The sequence below is a fragment of the Mytilus californianus genome, unplaced genomic scaffold (assembly GCF_021869535.1).
Source record: "Mytilus californianus isolate M0D057914Y unplaced genomic scaffold, xbMytCali1.0.p SCAF_8, whole genome shotgun sequence".
Classification (NCBI taxonomy): domain Eukaryota; kingdom Metazoa; phylum Mollusca; class Bivalvia; order Mytilida; family Mytilidae; genus Mytilus; species Mytilus californianus.
Genome location: NW_026262734.1, coordinates 7,392,418 through 7,416,819, shown reverse-complemented (window position 1 = coordinate 7,416,819; position 24,402 = coordinate 7,392,418). Strand labels below are relative to the sequence as shown.

At 32.7% G+C, this 24,402-nt stretch overlaps 1 protein-coding gene and 1 long non-coding RNA gene across 42 annotated transcripts in view; both read right to left on the bottom strand.

Moving 5' to 3' along the window:
• Window positions 1-479: 479 nt before the first annotated feature.
• LOC127711496 (uncharacterized) overlaps window positions 480-24,402 on the bottom strand; it is a 73,291-nt gene continuing 49,368 nt past the window's right edge. For 2 of the 41 annotated variants that reach the window (XR_007986726.1, XR_007986736.1), the window contains 7 exons: window positions 4,471-4,701; window positions 3,801-4,068; window positions 3,667-3,733; window positions 2,662-2,862; window positions 2,260-2,460; window positions 1,779-2,125; window positions 480-576 (listed from right to left, as the gene is read on the bottom strand). This is a non-coding gene — a long non-coding RNA (uncharacterized LOC127711496). The other 39 variants (XR_007986758.1, XR_007986754.1, XR_007986748.1 and 36 more) reach the window with 39 other exon arrangements.
• On the bottom strand, window positions 13,134-17,616 carry LOC127711484 (uncharacterized). Its single transcript, XM_052217554.1, has 2 exons — window positions 17,473-17,616; window positions 13,134-15,400 (listed from the first exon to the last, which is right to left on the bottom strand). Exon 2 carries the CDS (start codon window positions 15,397-15,399, stop codon window positions 13,705-13,707), a length of 1,695 nt encoding a protein of 564 aa, XP_052073514.1. The 5' UTR covers window position 15,400; window positions 17,473-17,616; the 3' UTR covers window positions 13,134-13,704.

Genomic DNA, 24,402 nt, shown 5'->3' with positions numbered 1-24,402 from the left:
AGACATTTGTCCGTCCATATTAAAGAGCGGTTTAAGTTTATTCAATAATAACCAAGAGACATCTAGGTACCAGCATACAGTCTTCAATAAGAGACTGGTTTCTATCTATACAAGAATTAAGTGTAATAACCAAGATATATCTTGAGGTCTTGAGGTCTATAAACAATCTTCAACAAGAAGCAGGTGTCCGTATATACAATGTACTTGTAAGACAGTACACAGTCCTCAGCAAACGACAGGTGTCTGTTTATACAATATGCCAAACTCTGAATCGCTCCAAGACTAACAAAGTTCTCATAAATCAAACAGAAACTTTCAAAGATCTTAATCTCAAAATAACTAAAATGATAATGTTCACAACTCTTTTGTTTAAGTACAATTTGTAAGTTTTCGTTATATTCAAGTGAGAACCTGCATAGTGATAAAACGAAGTTCAAATAAAAGGATTTCTTATCTCAAGGTTGACAATAAAATAAGTCTTTCTGCGAAATACAATTTTATTTATGATAGTCCTATTTTTTTTCTATTAAAAGTCCATAGAAACAGAAATGACTAAAGTATCGGCAGTAGCAGCATCTGTAAAATAACAAATAAACAATTGTAAGTTTTTTTCAAAGTTAATCCTTTATTTGACTAATCGATCTTAAAAGTGGATTAACAACAACAACAAAAAGAATTAAGAAAGAAAGAACAAATTAAATAAAACTACAAAGTCAGGAATATGACAGTTGTTATCCATTCGTTTGGTGTGTTTGAGCTTTTAATTTTTCCATTTGATTAGGGACTTTCCGTTTTGAATTTTCCTTGGAGTTCGGTATTTTTTGGGATTTTCCTTTTTACCCTATAATATTCATGTACCTGTTCAAAGTTTAAAACCTCGTCATTCGTTGTTTTGTATGGTAGTATTAGAGTATCAAAGATTGAATGGATTAAACTTGCCGATATGTAGTTTTTGTCTACTTGAACTTGATATTTTCAAGGTATATTATTTAAAGGTACAGGCCTTAGGTTATCGTTCGTGTGTCAAATTACACCTCTGTTAAAAATTCTGAAGAGAAATTTCGCATAATAAAAGAAAAATAACATGATAGATACACATGTGAGCTGAATCAAATATTTTTTAAAATGCTTACAGGATATATATATAGAGAAAATTTTGTCACCATTCTCGTCTTGTTTTTAGAAAACAAAATTTTGATAAACTTACAATACATTCTTCAATGAAACCTAATTATTATAAGGTACATGTATAACAACTCCTTGTATACCAACGAGTTTACATATTCAATCAATAAAAAAATCATGCATTTGTAATAAAATATTTCACCATTGAAAACAATTGTATGAATGTCCGACAGTTTGTGACAAAGTTTTCAAAAACTCCCATTCTTAGTCTTGCTAAAGACTATACTTTTGCTAAAGATTTACTTTTTGTTTTATTTTATTTGGTTTTTTTTTGTCACTAGGCTTGGGGAACTTCGAGTTTAATAGCCAATTTTTGATAATCTGTGTTACCATCATACCAGCAAGTTATTTGAAGTCAGAAATTAAAAGAGCTTGGAAACTCAGTTGACAGCGCGGTAAGTTAATGTGGTGTACTGTAATTTGCCGCGTTACATGCGTAGTTGTTGATTGATAAATGAGAGATATACTTTATTATGCTTTAATTTTTTTTTATAAGGAGATTTGGATTTGCTGGTAAATCTTTGATAATTTGAATCACAATTAATACAAGTTTTTTGTAAAAAGAATGATAAATCTATGCATTGCAGTAATACCTTTTGTTCAATTGCGTCCATTTTTGGTGTACATGCACACTGGATATTTGTTGAACTGACCCCATGTACATATATCATGTTTGTCCTCTACACAGAACCAACCATAATCATTAGAACATCCGTTATATCTTTCATTGATATAAAACCTCCTCCTCTACACAGAACCAACCCTAATCATTAGAACATCCGTTATATCTTTCATTGATATAAAACCTCCTCCTCTACACAGAACCAACTATAATCATTAGAACATCCGTTATATCTTTCATTGATATAAAACCTCCTCCTCTACACAGAACCAACCATAATCATTAGAACATCTGTTATATCTTTCATTGATATAAAACCTCCTCCTCTACACAGAACCAACCATAATCATTAGAACATCTGTTATATCTTTCATCGATATAAAACCTCCTCCTCTACACAGAACCAACCATAATCATTAGGACATCTGTTATATCTTTCATCGATATCAAACCTCCTCCTCTACACAGAACCAACCATAATCATTAGGACATCTGTTATATCTTTCATTGATATAAAACCTCCTCCTCTACACAGAACCAACCATAATCATTAGGACATCCATTATATCTTTCATTGATATAAAACCTCCTCCTCTACACAGAACCAACCATAATCATTAGGACATCCTTTATATCTTTCATTGATATAAAACCTCCTCCTCTTCACAGAACCAACCATAATCATTATGACATCCATTATATCTTTCATTGATATAAAACCTCCTCCTCTACACAGAACCAACCATAATCATTAGGACATCCATTATATCTTTCATTGATATAAAACCTCCTCCTCTACACAGAACCAACCATAATCATTAGGACATCTTTTATATCTTTCATTGATATAAAACCTCCTCCTCTACACAGAACCAACCATAATCATTAGGACATCTGTTATATCTTTCATTGATATAAAACCTCCTCCTCTACACAGAACCAACCATAATCATTAGGACATCTGTTATATCTTTCATTGATATAAAACCTCCTCCTCTACACAGAACCAACCATAATCATTAGGACATCCATTATATCTTTCATTGATATAAAACCTCCTCCTCTACACAGAACCAACCATAATCATTAGGACATTCTTTATATCTTTCATTGATATAAAACCTCCTCCTCTACACAGAACCAACCATAATCATTAGGACATCAGTTATATCTTTCATTGATATAAAACCTTCTCCTCTACACAGAACCAACCATAGTCATTAGAACATCCTTTATATCTTTCTTTGATATAAAACCTCCTCCTCTACACAGAACCAACCATAATCATTAGGACATTCTTTATATCTTTCATTGATATAAAACCTCCTCCTCTACACAGAACCAACCATAATCATTAGGACATCTGTTATATCTTTCATTGGTATAAAACCTCCTCCTCTACACAGAACCAACCATACTCATTAGGACATCCTTTATATCTTTCTTTGATATAAAACCTCCTCCTCTACACAGAACCAACCATAATCATTAGGACATTCTTTATATCTTTCATTGATATAAAACCTCCTCCTCTACACAGAACCAACCATAATCATTAGGACATCAGTTATATCTTTCTTTGATATAAAACCTCCTCCTCTACACAGAACCAACCATAATCATTAGAACATCCTTTATTTCTTTCTTTGATATAAAACCTCCTCCTCTACACAGAACCAACCATAATCATTAGGACATTCTTTATATCTTTCATTGATATAAAACCTCCTCCTCTACACAGAACCAACCATAATCATTAGGACATCAGTTATATCTTTCATTGATATAAAACCTTCTCCTCTACACAGAACCAACCATAATCATTATGACATCCATTATATCTTTCATTGATATAAAACCTCCTCCTCTACACAGAACCAACCATAATCATTAGGACATCCATTATATCTTTCATTGATATAAAACCTCCATTTCTACACAGAACCAACCATAATTATTAGGACATCTGTTATATCTTTCATTGATATAAAACCTTCTCCTCTACACAGAACCAACCATAATCATTAGGACATCCATTATATCTTTCATTGATATAAAACCTCCTCCTCTACACAGAACCAACCATAATCATTAAGACATCCATTATATCTTTCATTGATATAAAACCTCCTCCTCTACACAGAACCAACCATAATCATTAGGACATCCATTATATCTTTCATTGATATAAAACCTCCTCCTCTACACAGAACCAACCATAATCATTAGGACATCCTTTATATCTTTCATTGATATAAAACCTCCTCCTCTACACAGAACCAACCATACTCATTAGGACATCCATTATATCTTTCATTGATATGGAACCTCCTCCTCTACACAGAACCAACCATAATCATTAGGACATCTGTTATAACTTTCATTGATTTAAAACCTCCTCCTCTACACAGAACCAACCATAATCTTTAGGACATCTGTTATAACTTTCATTGATTTAAAACCTCCTCCTCTACAAAGAACCAACCATAATCATTAGGACATCTGTTATAACTTTCATTGATTTAAAACCTCCTCCTCTACACAGAGCCAACCATAATCATTAGGACATCTGTTATAACTTTCATTAATTTAAAACCTCCTCCTCTTCACAGAACCAACCATAATCATTAGGACATCTGTTATAACTTTCATTGATTTAAAACCTCCTCCTCTACACAGAACCAACCATAATCATTAGGACATCCATTATATCTTTCATTGATATAAAACCTCCTCCTCTATACAGAACCAACCATAATCATTAGGACATCTGTTATAACTTTCATTGATTTAAAACCTCCTCCTCTACACAGAACCAACCATAATCATTAGGACATCCTTTATATCTTTCATTGAATAAAAACCTCCTTGAATGAACATTATTAACGAAATGCCTGCAATATTTGAAAAAAAAACTTGACGGACGTTATCAATTATCTTTTATTGATATAAAACCTCCTTGTAATTGGATTTTGAATGAAATGAATTACATACAGAAATTATAATAAAAAACCCAGAAACATGTCCTATAACGGGTAATGTAACTAAGTATAATCATTTTAAGGTTAAATCATTTCAACAATCCTTCATTTCTTAGTAAAATTATTTAATTTCCAGTGTATTAAAAGATGATATAATCAATAATCAACAAAAATTACCAGAGGAACTGGACAATAAAACAGACAACACTAACAACCAAGTTGAACAATAGACTTCCCCCTTCCCCCCCCCCCCCCCCATTCAAAGACACAAAACAAAGAACATCACGTGGTCCATACAGTCTGACCATATTTGGGTTGCTGTTTCATAAAGATATTCCCACATCTCCTATTGTCCATTGTCATATGTTTAATGAATTGTATAGTTGTGTTAACAAATGTATCAGTAGAAATTTGAACAGATCTTTTGCTCATACATTTTGACTAATTTCCGGACTAAATTTTCCGAGTTATACCGATGGAGAATGAGCTCGTATGATATAATGTTTAGATTCCTGTTTCCTTAGGGAATTATTATGCGTCTAGATAGAGGCGTTTGGTTCCGAAACTGGGGTAATATATAGTAACGTGATTTTTGTGTAATGTAGCTTAGATGATGTCATTTTTTTATAGTACACATTAGAAATTAGTGAAAAAAATGGTCAATATCAAAAGATGAAGTTTCATATAGCACAATTTGTACAAAATATCTTTTTAATACTACATTAATGAATATTGACATATATCTTCGAAATATTCATCATGTATTCAGAAGAAATTTCAAAGTGATTGAATTCAATACAATTTGAAACATTTCGTTTTTTTTTCTTTATTGTGCATGGGGATATTCCTGTTTATTGTTTTGATTAAATCCCATGATAGGCTTGTAGATTGCGGTCCATCTTAAATATTTCGATGACAAGTTTAGTTCAAATCATTTATAGTAATTTAGACTTTACTGAAATTATCAAAGCAAAGTTGATTATGTTATAGTACATTTTTTGTCAATGATCTTTTTTGTCAATGATCAAAATGTTGGTATCTCTTTAAATGGACATTACTCTTTGAGAATTCATCAATATTTTTTTATAGATTTTTACAGCTTTAAGGTATGATAGAACTAACCTTACCGCAGAACCAACACACACACACATTACAGCAGAGCAGGATCTGCTTACCCTTCCGGAGCACCTGCGATCACCCCCAATTTTTGGTGGGATTCGTGTTGCTTAGTCTTTAGTTTTCTATGTTGTGTCATCTGTACTATTATTTGTCTGTTTGTCTTTTTATTTTTGGCCATGGCGTTGTCAGTTTGTTTTCGATCTATGAGTTTGACTGTCCCTCTGGTATCTTTCGTCCCTCTTTTACAACAATTATAAAACAAAAGAGTATTGATAGCCGCCTGCGTTTTTGCCTGCCACTATGTTTTTGGATATTTAAAAATTAACCTTCGGCAGAGAAATAAACCGTTTTGTTTATCCTTTCCTTCATGAATTAACGATATGTTCTTCATTTCAATTAGAATATGACCGCCACGGTAGTCTCGTAGTAGCGTGCTCGCCTGGAGTGCAAACGATCATGGGATCGACCCCGGTCTAGTCAAATCAAAGACTCGAAAAATGATATTTCCTACGCTAAGCAAGCGGCATTTAGAAATAAGATCAAAGACTGGTCGGATTGGAGTCAAAATAATGTGTATTGGAGGGTGATATGTCTTCCGGCAAAAAAATTGTTACCTTGGGATCTAGAACGTTGAAAATCACTCTCATCGTGTCTTTAAACATAACTTGGTTTACATTCGTATTACAGTATCATGTTCTCGTCCTGAAGATGCATTTAATTTGCCACTGGACTTTAACCATATATCCATCCATAGATTTATGTATTATAATAAAGTATCTATTCATAAAGAATTTTCCTTTAAGACAATAATTATATAATACCATGTTGACGTTCATTTCTGTCCAGTGATCAATAACATGGTTACTAAAGTGTTTTCCTCTGTCTGCTCTTTTGAGTATGGTTGGTAGTTCACTACACATCGATGGGGTTCTCCAAGAATCATATACTGACTGTCCATTCTTTTCAAAGGCTACGAAAACGGGAAACCACACTAAAAGTTTAAATATAAGATTAATGTAATTCACAAACTGCCTATGATGGAACACATTATCATTTCAAAACAAATCGATTAAATCATAAAATTTACAAATATGTACTTGAATACTTACCAGCAGAATGAACGATGGATACAAACGAAAACACACACAAACAAAATAACACTTTTGTCATATTTGATTTCCAGGTATTGTTTGCTGCGTTTGCTACTCCAATAATGTCCTAAACTAATTTCATCATACAGTTAATACATATATTGAAATTAAGAATTCGATAGCATCATATTACAAAAGTTAGTAACAGATGGAAAAGTATATGTTTCATGTACGTTATATTATTCATATATCATATTTTCCATTTCTTGGGTTTTTGATTTATTCTTCCAAACAATGATCAAGGTAAAAAAAAAAGGATTGGTCAAATTGGTGATTTTTGTAAAAACAGCGTAAATAGAAATTATCCTTTTTTATATGTGCTTATCTATCTTTGTCAAATGATAATATTTATTGAACCATAGAAAAATAATTGCCAATTCGACAAAGATCCAAATGAGGTTGATGTAAGCAGCTATATGTCACGGTGCGGACTATAACAATGATCAGAACCATACCGTAATGTAGCTTTATGTAATATATAATCACTGGTACATAGTTGTCAGAATGGCAATTAGTCAAATCAAGTTAATTACAGTTTAAACTCCATTTACTGGTACAAATAAAAATATTCAACCAGTGTAAGGTAAAATTCTGTACGTCCGGTAGAATAAGAAGCAATGATTATGTCATTGTTTTTACATAATTTTTTTTCGAAGGAGTCGGTTGCTGGTGATTGGCATGGTCTGTTATAAAGTTGTGCTGTTCTTTGTTTTTTTTCCTGTTATCTTTTTTATCTGTTATACTTAACAACTCTACGAGTACAATATGGTGGAAGTGTAGTGCAGTAGAAACGCAAAGGGAATAACTGCATCGATAGATAGGTTATATAGAAACCGTAATACAACTGCAAGGTAGATGGCTTGGTTCTGATTATAATAACATGTTTTTGTTCCTTGATTTATCACGTTCTTTTTGCGTGAACCCTGAACCCATATAAATTAGTTAGAAATATAGTCTATGGAGGAATATTCGGAAGCTAAATTATTGTTCATTCGGAACACCTATTCATCTTATCTATATTAGCTTCCTGCAATTAAGAGCACCTCCATACGGGGTATCTAAGATATTGAAAACATGGCAATAAAGAATTTTCACAGATCGCTAATTCACTTATCTGATAAATGATAATAAACAATCTAATGAATCTATAGATCCTTTTCAAACATGTATGTTTATTGTAAAGCTACATTTTATGCATTGCAAATGTTTACTGATTTGAGCAAAGGTGACAGTTGTACCTTTTGATAAACAATTGAAAGTTAAATGGTCTAGATTTAATTATAACGACCTATGGTATCAAACATCTGTGTCTAGATATTCACAGAGAGATATTTAAAAATAGTGCTGTGGTTTCTACATAATGAGTTCTAGTGGGCTTTGAGATTTGATTTGTAACAATAAAATCATTATGCACACTTGTCATTTTGATAAATCAGATAAAAAAATCTGTTTCAAATGAAAATAAAACAAGTGAAATAAAGACTGTTCGTTCATATACAGTTTCCTCTTTACAGTATTCTCTATCAATTAAGTTATCTTGTAAGTTAATTAAATGTTTAGTTAATTCATTGATGTCACTATTATTTCTTATATTATTCACACACTGTAATACTCTTAAATTTATGTGTGTTTTGGATGTGCACTAGTAATTGGTTAATATTGATATGTTTCTGTGTTTTTAATATATGTGACTTAACATAAAGAATGCCATTATTATGAAATCGTTCACCTTTGTACACTTCGGTATCTAAATAGAGGGTGGTAAAAAAAGGGGTGGGGGTCTGAACAAGGAAACACGTGAAATAACAAATCGCAAAAACGTTGCACGGAAAATAAAACTCTGGAAAAACGGAGTCAAGGAATAAAATCGTAAATATTAAGGAAAAAAGTACAAAAATGTATTATTCAGCCGTTCTTAGAGATCATGCAGTCATTATAAATGGACATGGCAACCCTGCATGTGGTCACCTTTTAGCGTGCGCTAGTTGTATCCGAGTTATCATAGTAATACAATAGACTATTAATAAATATCTTGGGACCAGTTAATTAGTTTATAATTCGAAACAATATCTAGGCTGACTTTGAATTAGTCCCGGTTTACTTTTTTAATCAAATGCGGGTCAAGCACGAGAAATTATAGGGTACCGACACGAAACACGGAAAATAATTAAAACACGAAGCACGCACATCGAACCAAACACGGGAAAACGAGAAATAAAACGTCGAAACACGAAAACACGTTAAATAAAAAGGCCGAAAACGTTGCACGAAAATAACCCTTTATACCACCCTCTAAATAGGTCATACTAGATGTCGACACCTCATATTAGAACTTACGTAGATGGTCAATTCCGTTTGCTAGCTAGGTTCAAGAAATTCTTAACTTGCTTTAATTTGCCTGTGAAGACCATAATATCGTCATTCCTATTGACAGTGTAATTTGATGTTTTCTCTCCATAGGAGCTTATCTAAGATTTTAATGAATAGGAAAGACAGATGCAGCTCTGTGCATGTTGGTGAAAATATTCCACCCATGGGCGCTCCTATAATTTGCTTGTATAACAGTCCATTAAACTTAAATTCATTGTTTCTAAGAATTAATTCAACAAATGCAGTTAAATCTATTTTGTTGAGAATCTTTAAAGTATATTCTCCTGTGTGTCAATTAATTCTAATGCATTGATAATAGTTTCTTCTAAATTATCAATGATCATACTTGTGTACATTGACGTACATCATAGGCAATAAGAATGCATTCTTTTTTGACCTCGTGTGACTCTATTTTATTAATGAAATCTTTTGCATCTTGAATGTAAAAGTTATGCCTCTTCAATAATGGTTTTATAATTAGATTAAGTATAAGTATCTCTCGCGGGAGAGTGACACTTATTGATGATTTGTCGGTAACGAAAATTAATGTGTCCTGCTAGCTGACCAGTTCGCAATTCCTCATTACTTATTTCTAGATTATTTTAATGAATTTTTTGGAAGAAGGTACATGTGTCCCCCATGTTTTGAATCATTATTATTCTTTAAGAAATTATATGTCTGGGAATCTATTTGTTTGTTTGTTCTCCTCGCTTAATATTAAACAGTTCTCTCAACATGCCAAAATTGTCATGATTTATAATAAAAAGAAAATATTATCCTCCACACACATGGCAAAGATAACACCGAGATATAATTTCTTATTCAGTTGAATTGATAATTAAAATAAAAAAGTTCTAAGGTTCACGTATTGTCTTTTTTTAAAGCAACTTGTTACATTATTTCTATTATTTTGTGACGCACTTCAAATCTGACCACGCGATACTGAAAGATTTCGACTGACGAACAGGATGGTCCGCCCATTTCTACATGTTTTGCTCTCTCTCTCTCTCTCTCTCTCTCTCTCTCTCTCTCTCTCTCTCTCTCTCAAATTTTTTAAATTCCTCGGAAGTCACCTGACGGGGGTTGACGTACGATATTCTTATACATGTTACCGGTTACTATTCTTTTAGATTTTTTTTTATCGAGATGGTATATTGAAAATTATGTCAAAGAGCTAAAAGTTCAAAATGTACATACGACTTTTTACATGATAATGATGATCTGAATACTTACACAGCTCACTTTTGAAGGGTTATATGTATCTTTCTATTGATATCCGACATAGAAGCAAACCTTAGTTTGTTGTCTGCAGAACCGGAAAATCGGGTACCTCAAAGTGTCACAATAAAAACAGACAAATGATTATGATGTTATCAAATTATCTGAGAAATTTGTTACTCTATTCATAGAACAAGGGGTAGACACATATTTTTTTACACTTTGGAAAATTGCTAACAAATTTAGATGGTCAAAAGAATCTTGGACACTTCTTTAAGAAAGTGTCCTATCTTTCCAAAACAATTTATAGTAACGTTGCAATGGAAGATAGATAGTTTATAATTATGACTTAACTGAAAATGTAATTTCACACAGCTGAAATTCTTTTTTTCGATATTAAAGACGTCGTACCAATCGTGCGGCCATTTTCTCTCCAAAACGGGGATTTTCGACCATTCAGCACGACCGCACCAAAGCGATCGGTACTAGAATTCCTTGGTAAATTTTAATTTAATAAGTCTCCCCTGTTTATTATAAATAAAGTTTGATTGATTTGATTGAAGGGTTGTCTTTTTTAGGGGGAGGGGGGGGGGGGGGGGTTGGGGGGGGGGGGGGTGCATAATTATGGTGTGTGCAGTATATACTATAAAAAAGAAAGATGTGGTATTATTGAAAATGAGACAACTCTCCACAAGAGACCAAATGACACAGAAATTAATAACTATAGGTCACCGTACGGCCTTCAACAATGAATAAAGCCCATAATGCATAGTTAGCTGTAAAAGACCCCAAATTACAAATGTAAAACAGTTCAACCGAGAAAAACTAACGGCCTGATTTATGTACAAAGCAATGAACGAAAAACAAATATGATAAACAGCAACAAACGACAACCACTGAATAACAGGCTCTTGGGACAGACACAGAATGTGGCGGGATTACACTACTAGTAGTTTGAAGGCGCACCAACCCTCCTCCTAACCTGGGACAGTGGTGTAACAGTACAGCATAAATATATATGTATAATTGTTTGTTGATTGATCATGTTAAATTGAGAATGGAAATGGGGAATATGTCGAGACAACTACCCGACCAAAGAGCAGACAACAGCCGAAGGCCACCAATGGGTCTTAAACGCAGCGAGAAAAATCCCGCACCCGGAGGTGGTCCTCAGCTGGCCCCTAAATAAAATTGTGTACTAGTTCAGTGAAAATGGACGTTTTATACATTTAATAAACTCAGCATCGGCGTTGTTGTGTAGATTTGCACTTGAATTAAAAGTTAATAAGAGTTTTCGTATTCTTCATACTATGATAGTATGTTTTTCAATGGCAATATGATCATGAGGTTACGAACATGATACTTCTTTTTTTGTAGCGAAGTTCAATAAATACAGAACGAGGTTGTCACATGCCAAGAGCACACACATTGTAAAGGCTTAGCAAAAACCGTCAAACAAACATTTGAAGATTATTAAAACGTATGCAGAAAAACAAATACAAATATCATAAAATTAAAAACCCAGCTTATTCTTATTGACAGATGTAAACAATTAATTATAATTATTATATATTAATATCAATTTAACATTGAAACCAATATTGATGGGCATACAATTGACAAACTAACGGAAGCGACAACCGCAGGTGATGATTAAGCTTTCATTCATAAATTTTCGAGGTGAATATCAAAGTTTCCAGTATAAATGCACATATCCAAATTTTAAAGTTCATTTAGAACTAGTAGTATATGCAATCATGCTAGTATTTGAGTTAATGATCCACAGCATATATACCAACTATTGTTGTTTGTTTGTTTGTTGGTGTTTAAACAATTTTCAGCGACCTTAACTTTATCATTGCGGTCAGTTGTTATTTCTAGAGGAAGGCGGAGTATCAGAAGAATACCACCGACCTTCGGTAGGAACACATGGCAATCTTTGTCACTTAAGATTGAAGTTGAACACACAACGCTACTAGCGGGACTCTAAATCACAACATCAGTGATGCATGGCTAGTAATCACTGTCGAAGAAAAATGTAGAACCACCATGCCACGAGGGTCCCTAAATGTTATCGTCATTACGTTTTTAAATGGCCTTTCAAATTAAAACTAGTGTAAATTCAAATTACTGCGTACATTTGTTATTGCAAATAATGCAGAATGGTCTAAAATGCCAGATTAGTTTTTGCTATTCAAAAAAAAAATCTGCTTGCAGTTATATGTATAAAATTAAGTTTTCTATGTTGTGTTTTGTGTTTTGTGAACTGCTGTTTGTCGTTTTCTTTTTTAACCATGGCGTTGTCAGTTTATTTTCGACTTATGAGTTTTAATGTCCCTCTGGTATCTTTCGCCTCTCTTATAAAAGAATGCGAGTTTTTATTAATGCGATATTCATTCAGTCACTTTATTAGCATTAATACATGTAATAAAAACCTCAAAATAATTTCTGAATTTGCAGTCAATACAAATTGTAACCTGTCTATTTAAATGTTTTTCCCATTTTTAAATAACTTTTTTGATCTACCGCCAAGATCATTGTACATGGCGAAAGGTCAAAACCCTTTGAAATCAACTCTTCGTATCAGATAGTTGTAAAACTATCATTTTACACAATTATGAAATGGACGGAGCATTATCGAATTGATAGCTTTACCAACGCATCGTTGATACTAAATTTTAACTGAAACAAAAACCTATTCACTGAAGCTGGCATAGTCTGGGAGTAATTAAGAGATGATTATCATCCCAAATTATCAAACTGTTTGACAATTTATCGAAACAAAACCAAAATTTCATATGATAAACGATTGGTAGCCGAGTTAACGTTGTGTTAAACAATTGTTTGTTCTACTTATCTAAATATTGAAATAGTTCCCCTTAATGAAATAAAGCGGTAAAACAACACGCAGTTCTTTGTTTTCTTTTTGGCTTGCGTTTTATTCCCTAAAAAAAATTGGAATAACCAAGATGACAAGTGAAACGTTTTAGCATAGAAATTCACATTCTAAATTTGATATATCAAATATTTTAAAAACAGAGATATGGTTTATACATTGTCATTTCATACTATATATTGACATTTGACTACCGTTGCAATTGCAAACTGCGAGAATTTCTAGAACTTTATCATAATCAATCCCTGTAGGACTTTGGATTCCGTTTTTAGAATTGAGAACTTCTTTTGATTTTTTGCCATCATTACTAATCCAAAGAATATTGTTTGTTTCGTATCCAGAAACATATATATTACTGTTCCCGTCACCTGTAAGTCCTCTTGGGCTTTTTAGTTTTTCGCTTTGAAATGAGAATCGCACATTCCCTCTATAATCTATTGATAAAATAGTATCTTTGTTTGGCAAAGAACAGAATACCTGGCTTTTCTCATTCGCTGTTAGAAAAATCTTCTGGTTTAAATGCAATAATTCTTTTGTATGGAACATTTTCTCTTTATCGCCAGACGTTCCGATTAACATCAAACCTCCAGCATTGCAACCAACTACAAAATTACTATTAGAATATCTAGCAATTCCACTGCAGTTGTCTCTAATGGATACTTCGCGTATTGAAGACATACTTTGTTTATTGTATATATGAACAGTATCCATTCCGCTTTCGGTAAGTACGAATACGTTTTCATCGATTGCTGCTATTCCTAATGCTTGTGACGATATCTTGACATTACGGCGTAGCATGCCACTAGTTGTAAACTCTAGAAGACATGTATGTTTTTGTTCAATGGCTATTATCTGACCACTTTTAAATATAGTACAATCTATGATTACTGGTTCTTTGACACCTTTTTTGGCAATATCTATATGTTTATTTAGTGTTAATATATCACCCGTCATTGATTTCATTGCTTCCAATGGTATTGTATGTTGTGCTGCTGGAGACAGTGTTATAGTGTTGACAGGAATATGTTGCATTACGGGTTCAATTTTGATTTTTTCAACATTTCTCAAGAATGCCTTGATTTCTTCTATTCCGTTTATAGCTAAATCTGTACGAGTTGTTTCTGTCACAGTATTTCGAGTTTCTTTCTCTTGTCGAAACACATGCTCTATTTCATTAATGTAAAGAAATGTAACATTATCGGAACAAAACTTAGCTATATTATCTAGATTATCTCGTTGTTTACATAGTCCTTTTTCTTGTATTCGAAGTTGTTCTAAATCTTTTCGAAGCTTTTGTAATTCTTTTTCATAAACGGTTTTTACATTTTTAATTAATTCGTTCATATAGCTATTGATTCGGCTTACATATGAAGATAATTCAGTTTCGAGCTTTGTCTTTTGACGGAGAATATCATTTAGATTTTCTGCTTTGTTGTTAAGCAAATGCTTCATTGATTCACCTTTTACAGCTAATTGATTCTGCATTTCTTTGAAGCTAGTAGATAGTTTGACACCTTTTGAAACATCCGATAACTTTTTAAAACTACAATGTCTGTGTAACTCCATCAAACAGACAAAACAGAAAGCATTACAATGAAAGGAACAATAATATTCCGCTTTTTCTGTACTATGTGATTCACATTTGTGTGTTCTGTTTATCACCTCTTGAGGGAAAGAAGAAATATTGGAACACGGAATAATACTGTGATACTTCAATTGCGGAAATTTAGAATGAATTTCTTTACATTTCTTGCAACGATGTTCACTACATTCTAGGCAGAAGGCAAAAGCATCGTTTTTTGTCTTTGAACCTCCTCCATTAAAACACGGAAAGCACGGAAAAGATACAGTTTCCATTCTGAAATCGAAATCATAATGTTTGGAGAAAACATAGTCAAATAATTATTGACAATTTTTTATAAAACATGAAAAAGAAATAACAGTGGTCTAGTGGTAGTGTGTTCGCCTCGAGTGCGGGAGGTCGTGGGTTCGAACACCGGCCGGGTCAAACTAAAGACTTTAAAATTGGTATTTGCTGCTTCTTCGTTTAGCAATTGGCATTAAGGAGTAACAGCAAAAACGGCTCGGAGTCTGAATAATGTGTCCGGGTAAGGTGACATGTCTCCCAGCGGACTGTTACCGTGTAAACTAGCATGTTGACAATCCGGCTCAGCGTGTCAGTCTAGTACAAAGCAGGGTTAATATTTATATCACATTAATATCTTCTAGTCCCGAATCTGCATATTAATTGGCAGCTGGACGTTCAGCAGCAATTCTTCATTTTCATCATCATCAACAAATCTATACAACACATCAACAACTTCTTGAGAAAAGTAATGATTAAATCTAACAGAGATAATCAGAGTTCCATCATCAAAACTAAATTTCGCAAATAAAAGTAGAAAAAATGCAATTTAACAATATACTGTAAGCTACTGAGCACTAATAATACCCACCTCTTGCATTTAAGCAAAATGCATTACATATAACAAACGAAGCTGAAGCATACATGCAAAATTGAGCGTTAGGATTTAACTCACCAGTTTATAAGTAGAGAGATAGTTACCAAGGAGATAACCTGAAATCGCCAGTCCTATGAAATCAGACATCATGTTCAAAAAGTAAAAAAAAATATAAAAAGACCAACATTAATAACAAAAATCTACACAAAATAACTAGATATTGAGAAACACAAAACCCTTAAGAATCAAATTTCAGAATATACGATATTTATATAGGCTGTATTATGATGTATGATAGATAAAACAATTTTTTTTAAGGTTATCTAAATACGCAAAACTATGGGAGTATAAACTGTTAAACACTTGACCTGAAAAATCCAGGGCCATAATTTTCTAATGACAGTAATAAGCATTAAGCAAGGGAAATTCTTAATAATATGTCAGGATTTATTTAAGGTAACTTGGGTGTCTTCCTCCATCTTTGATAGTGAAAAAGCAAATAACAGTCGGTCTAGATCTTTAATGAAATGTGCAAATTTCGAGAGTAGTATGTAATTCATGTGTAAGACTTTTCATGTTAATATAGAAAATTTAGTATTTTATCATATTTACGGCTGTATTTTACTAAAACAGAATATTTTTGTTTGATTCATTTTTGTTCAACTTTGCCACATAAGGAGAGATAACTCATATGGAAGGGGAGATAACTCAGATAAAGTAACGTTTAAAATATAATGTGTTGTGAATTTACATATTTTATTATAAGAAAATGCATCCGTTGACCCCATTTATTTTCATTTTTTTATCTGTGAGATTATTATTAGAGCTATTTTCTCATATTTTATCCTAAAATTCTATGGTGTATTTTTTTTATCACACAAAATTGGGTTTTCTATGCATAATCTGTACAAAATCTGACAATTTTGCACAACCTGTAGCGTGCAAAAAAAGCCCGGTTACGCATACTTTTTAAGATATTGTTGAAAAAAGCATAATATAAACTAAATTTGGACAAACTATTAAAAAAATCTATGCATTTTAGTTTAGACCCCCCATCTACCTTAATACACATATTTATTTTCGTTAGTAAAGTAGCTCTGATTTGTAGTTCCTGAAAACAATTGGACGTATATGTTTATACATTTCTTATACATACATCAATGAAAAGTCTACATGGATGCAACCCAGGAATAAGATACGTGTTAAATCTTAAAATATGCCAGATGTTGTACCTTACCAAACGAAAAAGTTGGCACCAAACACGAAAGAAGCATTGATTTGCTGGTTTGACAAAGATGAGTCTTAGACGAAATTTCGCATATGACGAAACTTACCCTTTAAATTTCGATCAACAGAATAACAATAGTTCCATTAAAGAACATTCAATAAAAATCAGGTTACAATTACCAAAGAAAATTGTAACAATGTGGATAACATTTTAAAATTTGCAATTATATACAAGACTAACCTGCGATTTAGATATCTGTTATCTAACGGTGACAAGTAGTTCGTACGTCGTCAAGAGTCGATTGGTATCTTACATTTATTGTCGATCAATACGACATTCGTTGGTCTTCATGTGTGTTAACTGTTAGCAACTAACATTGAAACATTTAAAGGTAAGTCATTATTGAAATATAGTGTATTTATAGTGTTTTTAAAATCCAAAACAATCTTATTACAAAGGAATGTATTTTACATCTAAATTCTAGACAACTTATGCGTACGAAAAACAAATTTATTTAAACTCGTACACATCATGTGACACTTTATAATGAGGCTATCTATGTATCTTTGTTTGCCAGTCTATTTTAGGAAAGAGAAATGTGTAGTTGGTTTGTGTGAACTGTCAAACTGTTGGTATTATCTGTTATTATGTATTAGTGGTCGTCCCACTGTCTGTTTCACTCTGATACAATTACATATTACGGCTTTGTGACGTCAAATACGTTTAGTTGCCTCAATAACTTAGACCTGGACATATCACTGACGTCATAATGAATGAACCGACGTTGATAAGTTTGACCCGAACTTATCACGCCAACTTCCGGTTTGCTGTTGAAAAATACAAAACACTTGTTTATATTAGGCAAAATATGCAAATACAATCCGATAAATCGATTATCTGGTTGTCTGCATATTTATATTGAAAAATATCAATATGTAGACAACCTGATTATCGGTACTTATTTAAAATAATAGGTAGGTTTCGCTTGTTTTCGTGTATGTTTCTGAGTCCTTTTTACCTCAAAATTCGATAGATAATAATCAATCGATCATAACTAGTTTTAGATCCTGTTAATAGAATTATAACGAAACTGAGCCTAATCATTGATAACAGTTTACTCAAACAAAGATGACCTTATAGAATTGGCGATATTGTTTTCGCGGTCTTATCTATAAGTGTACAAGATAAACGTCTCATACTATGCATACATTGAATCCACAATTTAAGGGTAATTTATTCGCATAAACATGTTATATCGGTCACCCAATGTCTTATGTTGACTTGTAGAACTTATGACGTATCGATTTCAGTCGCTCTACCTCATCACTCAGTTTGAGCAGTTTCATTGTCAGGAGCACTTCCTTTGAAGTTCGTATAATGTGAACTTGCATGAGTGTAACGTATATATCTATTGCGATATATAAAGGGCGTACAATGAGATAAAGGGTATTTCACTGTTACGAAATGAGAAGTTGCCAATTGAAGAGCTGAAATCATCACGTTCGTCATAAATATTCGTTTGCAGTCACCATCTGTATCAATATTTAAATATCAAAATATGAAGGAGAGCCTCTAGTTTCGGAAGTAAGTATCAACCCAGTGATAAGTCTTATTCGGTAGGTCACATTCGAGAAAAGGAGGACAGATTGTGGTAACGACAATTGGAACATATCCGTCGTCATCTTTCAATTGTGCACGTGGAATAGTAGTGTCGAGCGTAGCAAATCCAACACAGTTTTTATAATGCTGCACAATTGTAATGATTTTGTGAAAAGATTTGAGAGAAGATCTTTTGTATTTTTACACACCCGCATCTGATTGACACAACTGTATCAATATATCTAATCATGAGATTTCTGAAGGGCATGTTTTACAGTAGAAAAAAAACTCAGCATATATAACAGGATAGAAAGACCCTTGTAAAGATGTTTAGATTTTTCTACTCTATGTACCACGTTGCCTCATAATCTTATTAAGAAAAAATTCACACACCTGATTAAATGGGCATTTAAAAAGTCGGAATGCGAATATATATGTTCAAACTCTTTTAGGTCATTTTTAGTAACAACAAACAAAAGAACTATGTCAATTGGACCTGCTTTGATACTATAACTGTCCTCGAATTTTTACTAGATAACATTTTTTGTTCGCTATGGAGATTCCGTACATCGTCGGGTTATCGGAATTCCCATGGGGACTAACTGTGCACCACTTATTGCGGACCCGTTTCTGTATTGTTATGAGTTACAATTTATGACTAAAATCAGCAAAGACCCATCGAAACAACATCTGATTCAAAAATTTAATAACACTTTTAGATATTTAGATGATATATTGGCTCTCAAAAATGACGACTTCAGTATGTACACTAAAGAGATTTATCCTGCCGAAATGACTTTAAATAAATCTAATACTAACAATGAACACTGCCCTTTCCTGGATCTTGATATCTTTATCTCTAACGGGAAACTGTTCCTCTGGTATCTTTCGCCCCTCTTTTTTATTACCAAAATTTATGATAAAAGAGATGATTTTTCATTTCCTATTGTTAATTATCCATTTTTAGATGGTGACGTTCCCTTATCGCCATCTTATGGTGTTTATAAATCTCAACTTGTTCGATTCGCTCGTGTATGTAACATCGTATTTGATTTCAACGAAAGAAATCTCTGTATTACTGAAAAATTATTACACCAGGGTTTTCGATATCACAAACTAGTCAAAACATTTACTAAATTTTATCATCGGTACAAGGACATCATTCGTAAATATAAATCAACATGCAGACATCTTATACGTTCAGGTATTTCACATCTAATATATTATGGTAATATTCTTTACAAAGCACAAAAATGTCGGCATTCACCTCAAAAGCTAACCAAACCTTTAACAGACTTATTCGGAAAGGATATAGTTACGATACTGTTGTCAAGTCATTAAGGATTGCATATTTTCATATTGATATTGATTCTTTGCATCGGAAATAAACACATTTATTCTAAAACCAGTTGTTGGCATGATACGGGTTATGTTCTTCTCATATATTTTATGATGGTATGATACTAAACCCCTAACAGGAGGGATTGAAGACATAATCTTTCAACCAGTTTAATTGAGGTTTGGAGCTGGCATGTCAGTAACTGCTAGTAGTCCTTTGATCATTTATGTATCATTGTCATTTTGCTTAGTTTCTTTTGTTCGGACTCGGACTTCTTTTAAACTGAATTTTACTGTGCGTATTGCTATGTGTTTCTTTTTTCTACATTGGCTAGAGGTATAGGGGGAGGGTTGAGATCTCACAAAACATGTTTAACACCGCCGCATTTTTGCACCTGTCCCAATTCAGGATCCTCTGGCCTTTGTTAGTCTTGTATGTTTTTTAATTTTAGTTCACTTATACGTTTTGGAGTTTAGTGTGACGTCCATTTTCACTGATCTAGCACACAGTTGTATTTAGGGGCCAGCTGAGGACCACCTCCGGGTGTGGAATTTTCTCGCTGCATTGAAGACCCATTGATGGACTTCGACTGTTGTCTGCTCTTTGGCCGGGTTGCTGTCTCTTTGACATATTCCCCATTTCCATTCTCAATTTTATTAGTCTAACATCTAGACAACCCGCCTACGCGTTGCAATATTTCGTTGTTTTTAAAGTTTTTTTTGGGGATGTTCAGCTATAGTAATGGTTCTCTATTATGTTAATACTAAAGGAGAGGAGGACGGATTTATAATTTTCTCAAATGATTTTTGTAGGGTATATCTGTACTTCTAAGATTTGCTATAAACTCCAAGGTCTTTGGTTATACATACATAAACATAATAATATTGTCATATAAAGCAATATTATCGAGACTTTGTGTGATAAAACAACAATATATTTGTAGTGACAAGAAAAAAAACCATCCACAGTATAGAGACTTTCTAAAGGGTTAGTAACGCATGTGCTTGTGTTACATCAAATGCGTTTCTGATTGAATGACAAGCAGCCTTAATCCATTCCTATAAAGGATCCGTTTTTGGTTCATCTGGTTTGTTCTTAAGCCATTTGTTGGCATTTCCCTCGACTGCATCTATTAGTATCTTGAATATCTTTTTGCAGTTCCTGGGCTGGGAAAATCGATTCGTCTTGCCGTTGGCTAACGCATTTTAATAATTACTAAACGTTGTTTGATGTGTTTTCCTCAGTTTTAGTTTGTAACCCGGATTTGTTTTTTTCTCAATCGATTTATCAATTTCGAATAGCGGTATACTACTGTTGCCTTTATTTACAATGTCAAGGTCCCCGATTTTAACATGACAAGCGGATTTTGTTATGGCGACTATGCACATCGGCTGGTTTGGATTATAATCATTGAGGGTAGATCTAGACATGGTAATGGTAACTTATAGATACAGATAAAGATATTTGTTCAGAATCAATGCAGCTACTACATATATCACGTTTCCTTGACTGAAATATCAATCAGTTCATATCCAATTGATATAGTATAAAGGTACAGAACCACTAATTCGGCCCGGTCAGAAAGAACATACAAGAAAGTAGAACAAATTCAAAACAAAATAGTCCCTACGCATAGCTGTAACTTTTTCAATAAGTAAAATATCTAGGTAACTTTGGTATCAAACGAAAGCTTATGGACTTGGAATCACTGTAGAATCTTTGTTAAAAGTTTCTTTTGAATAAAAAATAAAAACAAATTTTTGAAATTAAGACAGAAGGGCATATTGGCCCTGTCGCTCAGATCAGAAGTAGCTGATTGTGTAATACCCAACGTCCGGTAACCAGTGCGCTCTTATATGAAATTAAAGGTATGTTGATTTTTTTCAGCACATTGTTGTCAAGTCAGGATGAGGTATATAGTTTTGACATGAAATGACTATCACTTTATTTAAACTTAATATAAAATAGCTATGAATGCTGTAAGTAGAAGAATTTAACATAGAATCAATCAAGGGGGCTATGAATTAGTGTTCTTATTCGTAAAGACATCATAGACAGTCTGTGAAAACATGACCTCATGCAATGCCAAAATACATAGGTCAAGACAAGATTTAAGACCAAATGTCTTGATAACTTTATAAGAATACATATTTAGTTATTTCAAAGCTATAAAGAGCGCCGATATGACACAAATGTGTCTAAATCGAAACGTTATGCTACTGAATGTTCACACTATTTGGACCTTAATAAAGTGTTTCCTGACCCAACATTACCCCAAACGAGTTACGAGAAGAACGACTGTAATCAACACCACATAAGTTTTACGGTTACCATCCCAAATTAATTGATTCATACGATGTGTCGGAGTCTCATCTAAATAACTAAATAACTAAATAGAGACATGTTTTGGCCTTCTTAGACCTCTTGATACAAGAGTAATCGTCTAATCTGTAAATTTACCTATAATCTTCTATTCCAGCTGATTTTGACATTTTGAGTGTTGCTTTTAATTTGCATAGCGGATAATGTTGCATGCATAAACGTATAAACAAATTATAGTCTGAAACATTCATTTTGATCTTAACATCGTCTGAAAAGTCTGAACAATAAATAATTAATTGAGACTAAAATTCGTTTACTATTGATAGCCGGAGACGTTTAACCAGTCGAGACACTCACTCACGCTCTTTCCAGAGTGCAAACGATTCGGATATTAAACTGCTGTTGCTTTTAATGTTTTACCAGCCTCTGAAAATCACAAGTCAAACTACTCGTCTGATTAATATAGTTTTTCTTTTTGAATAGGTCATGAGTTTACAACAAATATTTTAAAACTTGTTAATAATCATCTTAAAGTTATATTTTAAGGCATGTTTGTTTGTTGTTTGTTTCTGCAGAAACCTAATCATTTTACTGACCATGAAGGTTAAGATGAAGCGTGCGGTTTGAGTACTCGAATTACTTATTACCACCGCAAGATTTTCATATGAACTTCCCATATCTTAAATCTTTGTTTGTTTTGCATTATAAGATAAATTAGCTGTTTATAATCATCTATATCAGTTGATGAATAGTCCAATATATATGTGTTCCTAAGTTGTTCTCTCGATATAAATTCGTCAGTACATAGATTTGATACATTATCTGATTAAATCTGATTAAAGGCTTTGAATACTCTTGAACTTGATAAACTCAACAATGATTTAGCCTGAATTGTTAACGTCAACATATTAAACATAATAGTCGTTTTATATACCGCCTCGTGTGGGTTTGAATTTGTAAACAGTTTATATAATCAATGCTGGGTAAAATTGTTTGTGGAGGAACACTATTTTTTACAAGTTTGCTGTTTTGTAAAATTAAAGCAGAAACATGGTTTCATAGAATAATATACAATTATGAACTCATTATAGATACGTGTTTACTGTTGATATTAATCATTCTAAAGAATAGAACTCCTTTTTTTTTTTGTTTTTACTTTTGAAAATTAGTGAAATCAATACAAAAGCCATTAGTCAAACAAACAAATTTACAGGATAATGAACACAAGAAAAACGACGAAAAAATGCTAAAAACAGTCAATAAAATAGAACACTTTGGTAATGAAACTATTTGATGATAAGACTTTACACAATAGAGAAACGTATAAGACAAATCATAAGTACATGCAAGATTATATAACATACATGTTTTTTCTTTAACTTTTGGATTGAAATAACCAATTATGATTGGGACATCACTAAGTCACGAATGTCTTAATCCAAAATAACTTAAATCCTTTCCTAATTATATTATACTACACAGATTGTTTTGAAAGATTGGTTGTTCCCGTAGAAACATTATTTTAAACCGGATATAACATTCTTATGTTTATGGCAATGTGATTTAAAACGCCTGTTAATGTAGATACGATCCATGTCAACGTATTTGTCCATTAACTTATTTGTAAAGGTTATCTATCAAACACTATAATACTTAATATCTTTGAATACTTTTATCGGTACTAAAATTAATTTTGTGTAACAAGAAATCAGACCTGCCAGCATAAGTGATACCGATTCAAGCATAAGACTTCAAGTTCATGAGAAAAAATTGTTTGTCAATTTATGCACCTCGATTATCTTATAGATTTGTTGTCTAAACTAAATTTGTTGTTATTTCAAACACAATATATTTTTGCCTTTATTTCGTAAATAATTATAAAACATTAATTTTTAATATAGGTAGTTAAT

Bases quoted from the DNA above. Each gene is read 5' to 3' on its own strand.
- LOC127711484 (XM_052217554.1), bottom strand. From the start codon at position 15,399: ATGGAAACTGTATCTTTTCCGTGCTTTCCGTGTTTTAATGGAGGAGGT.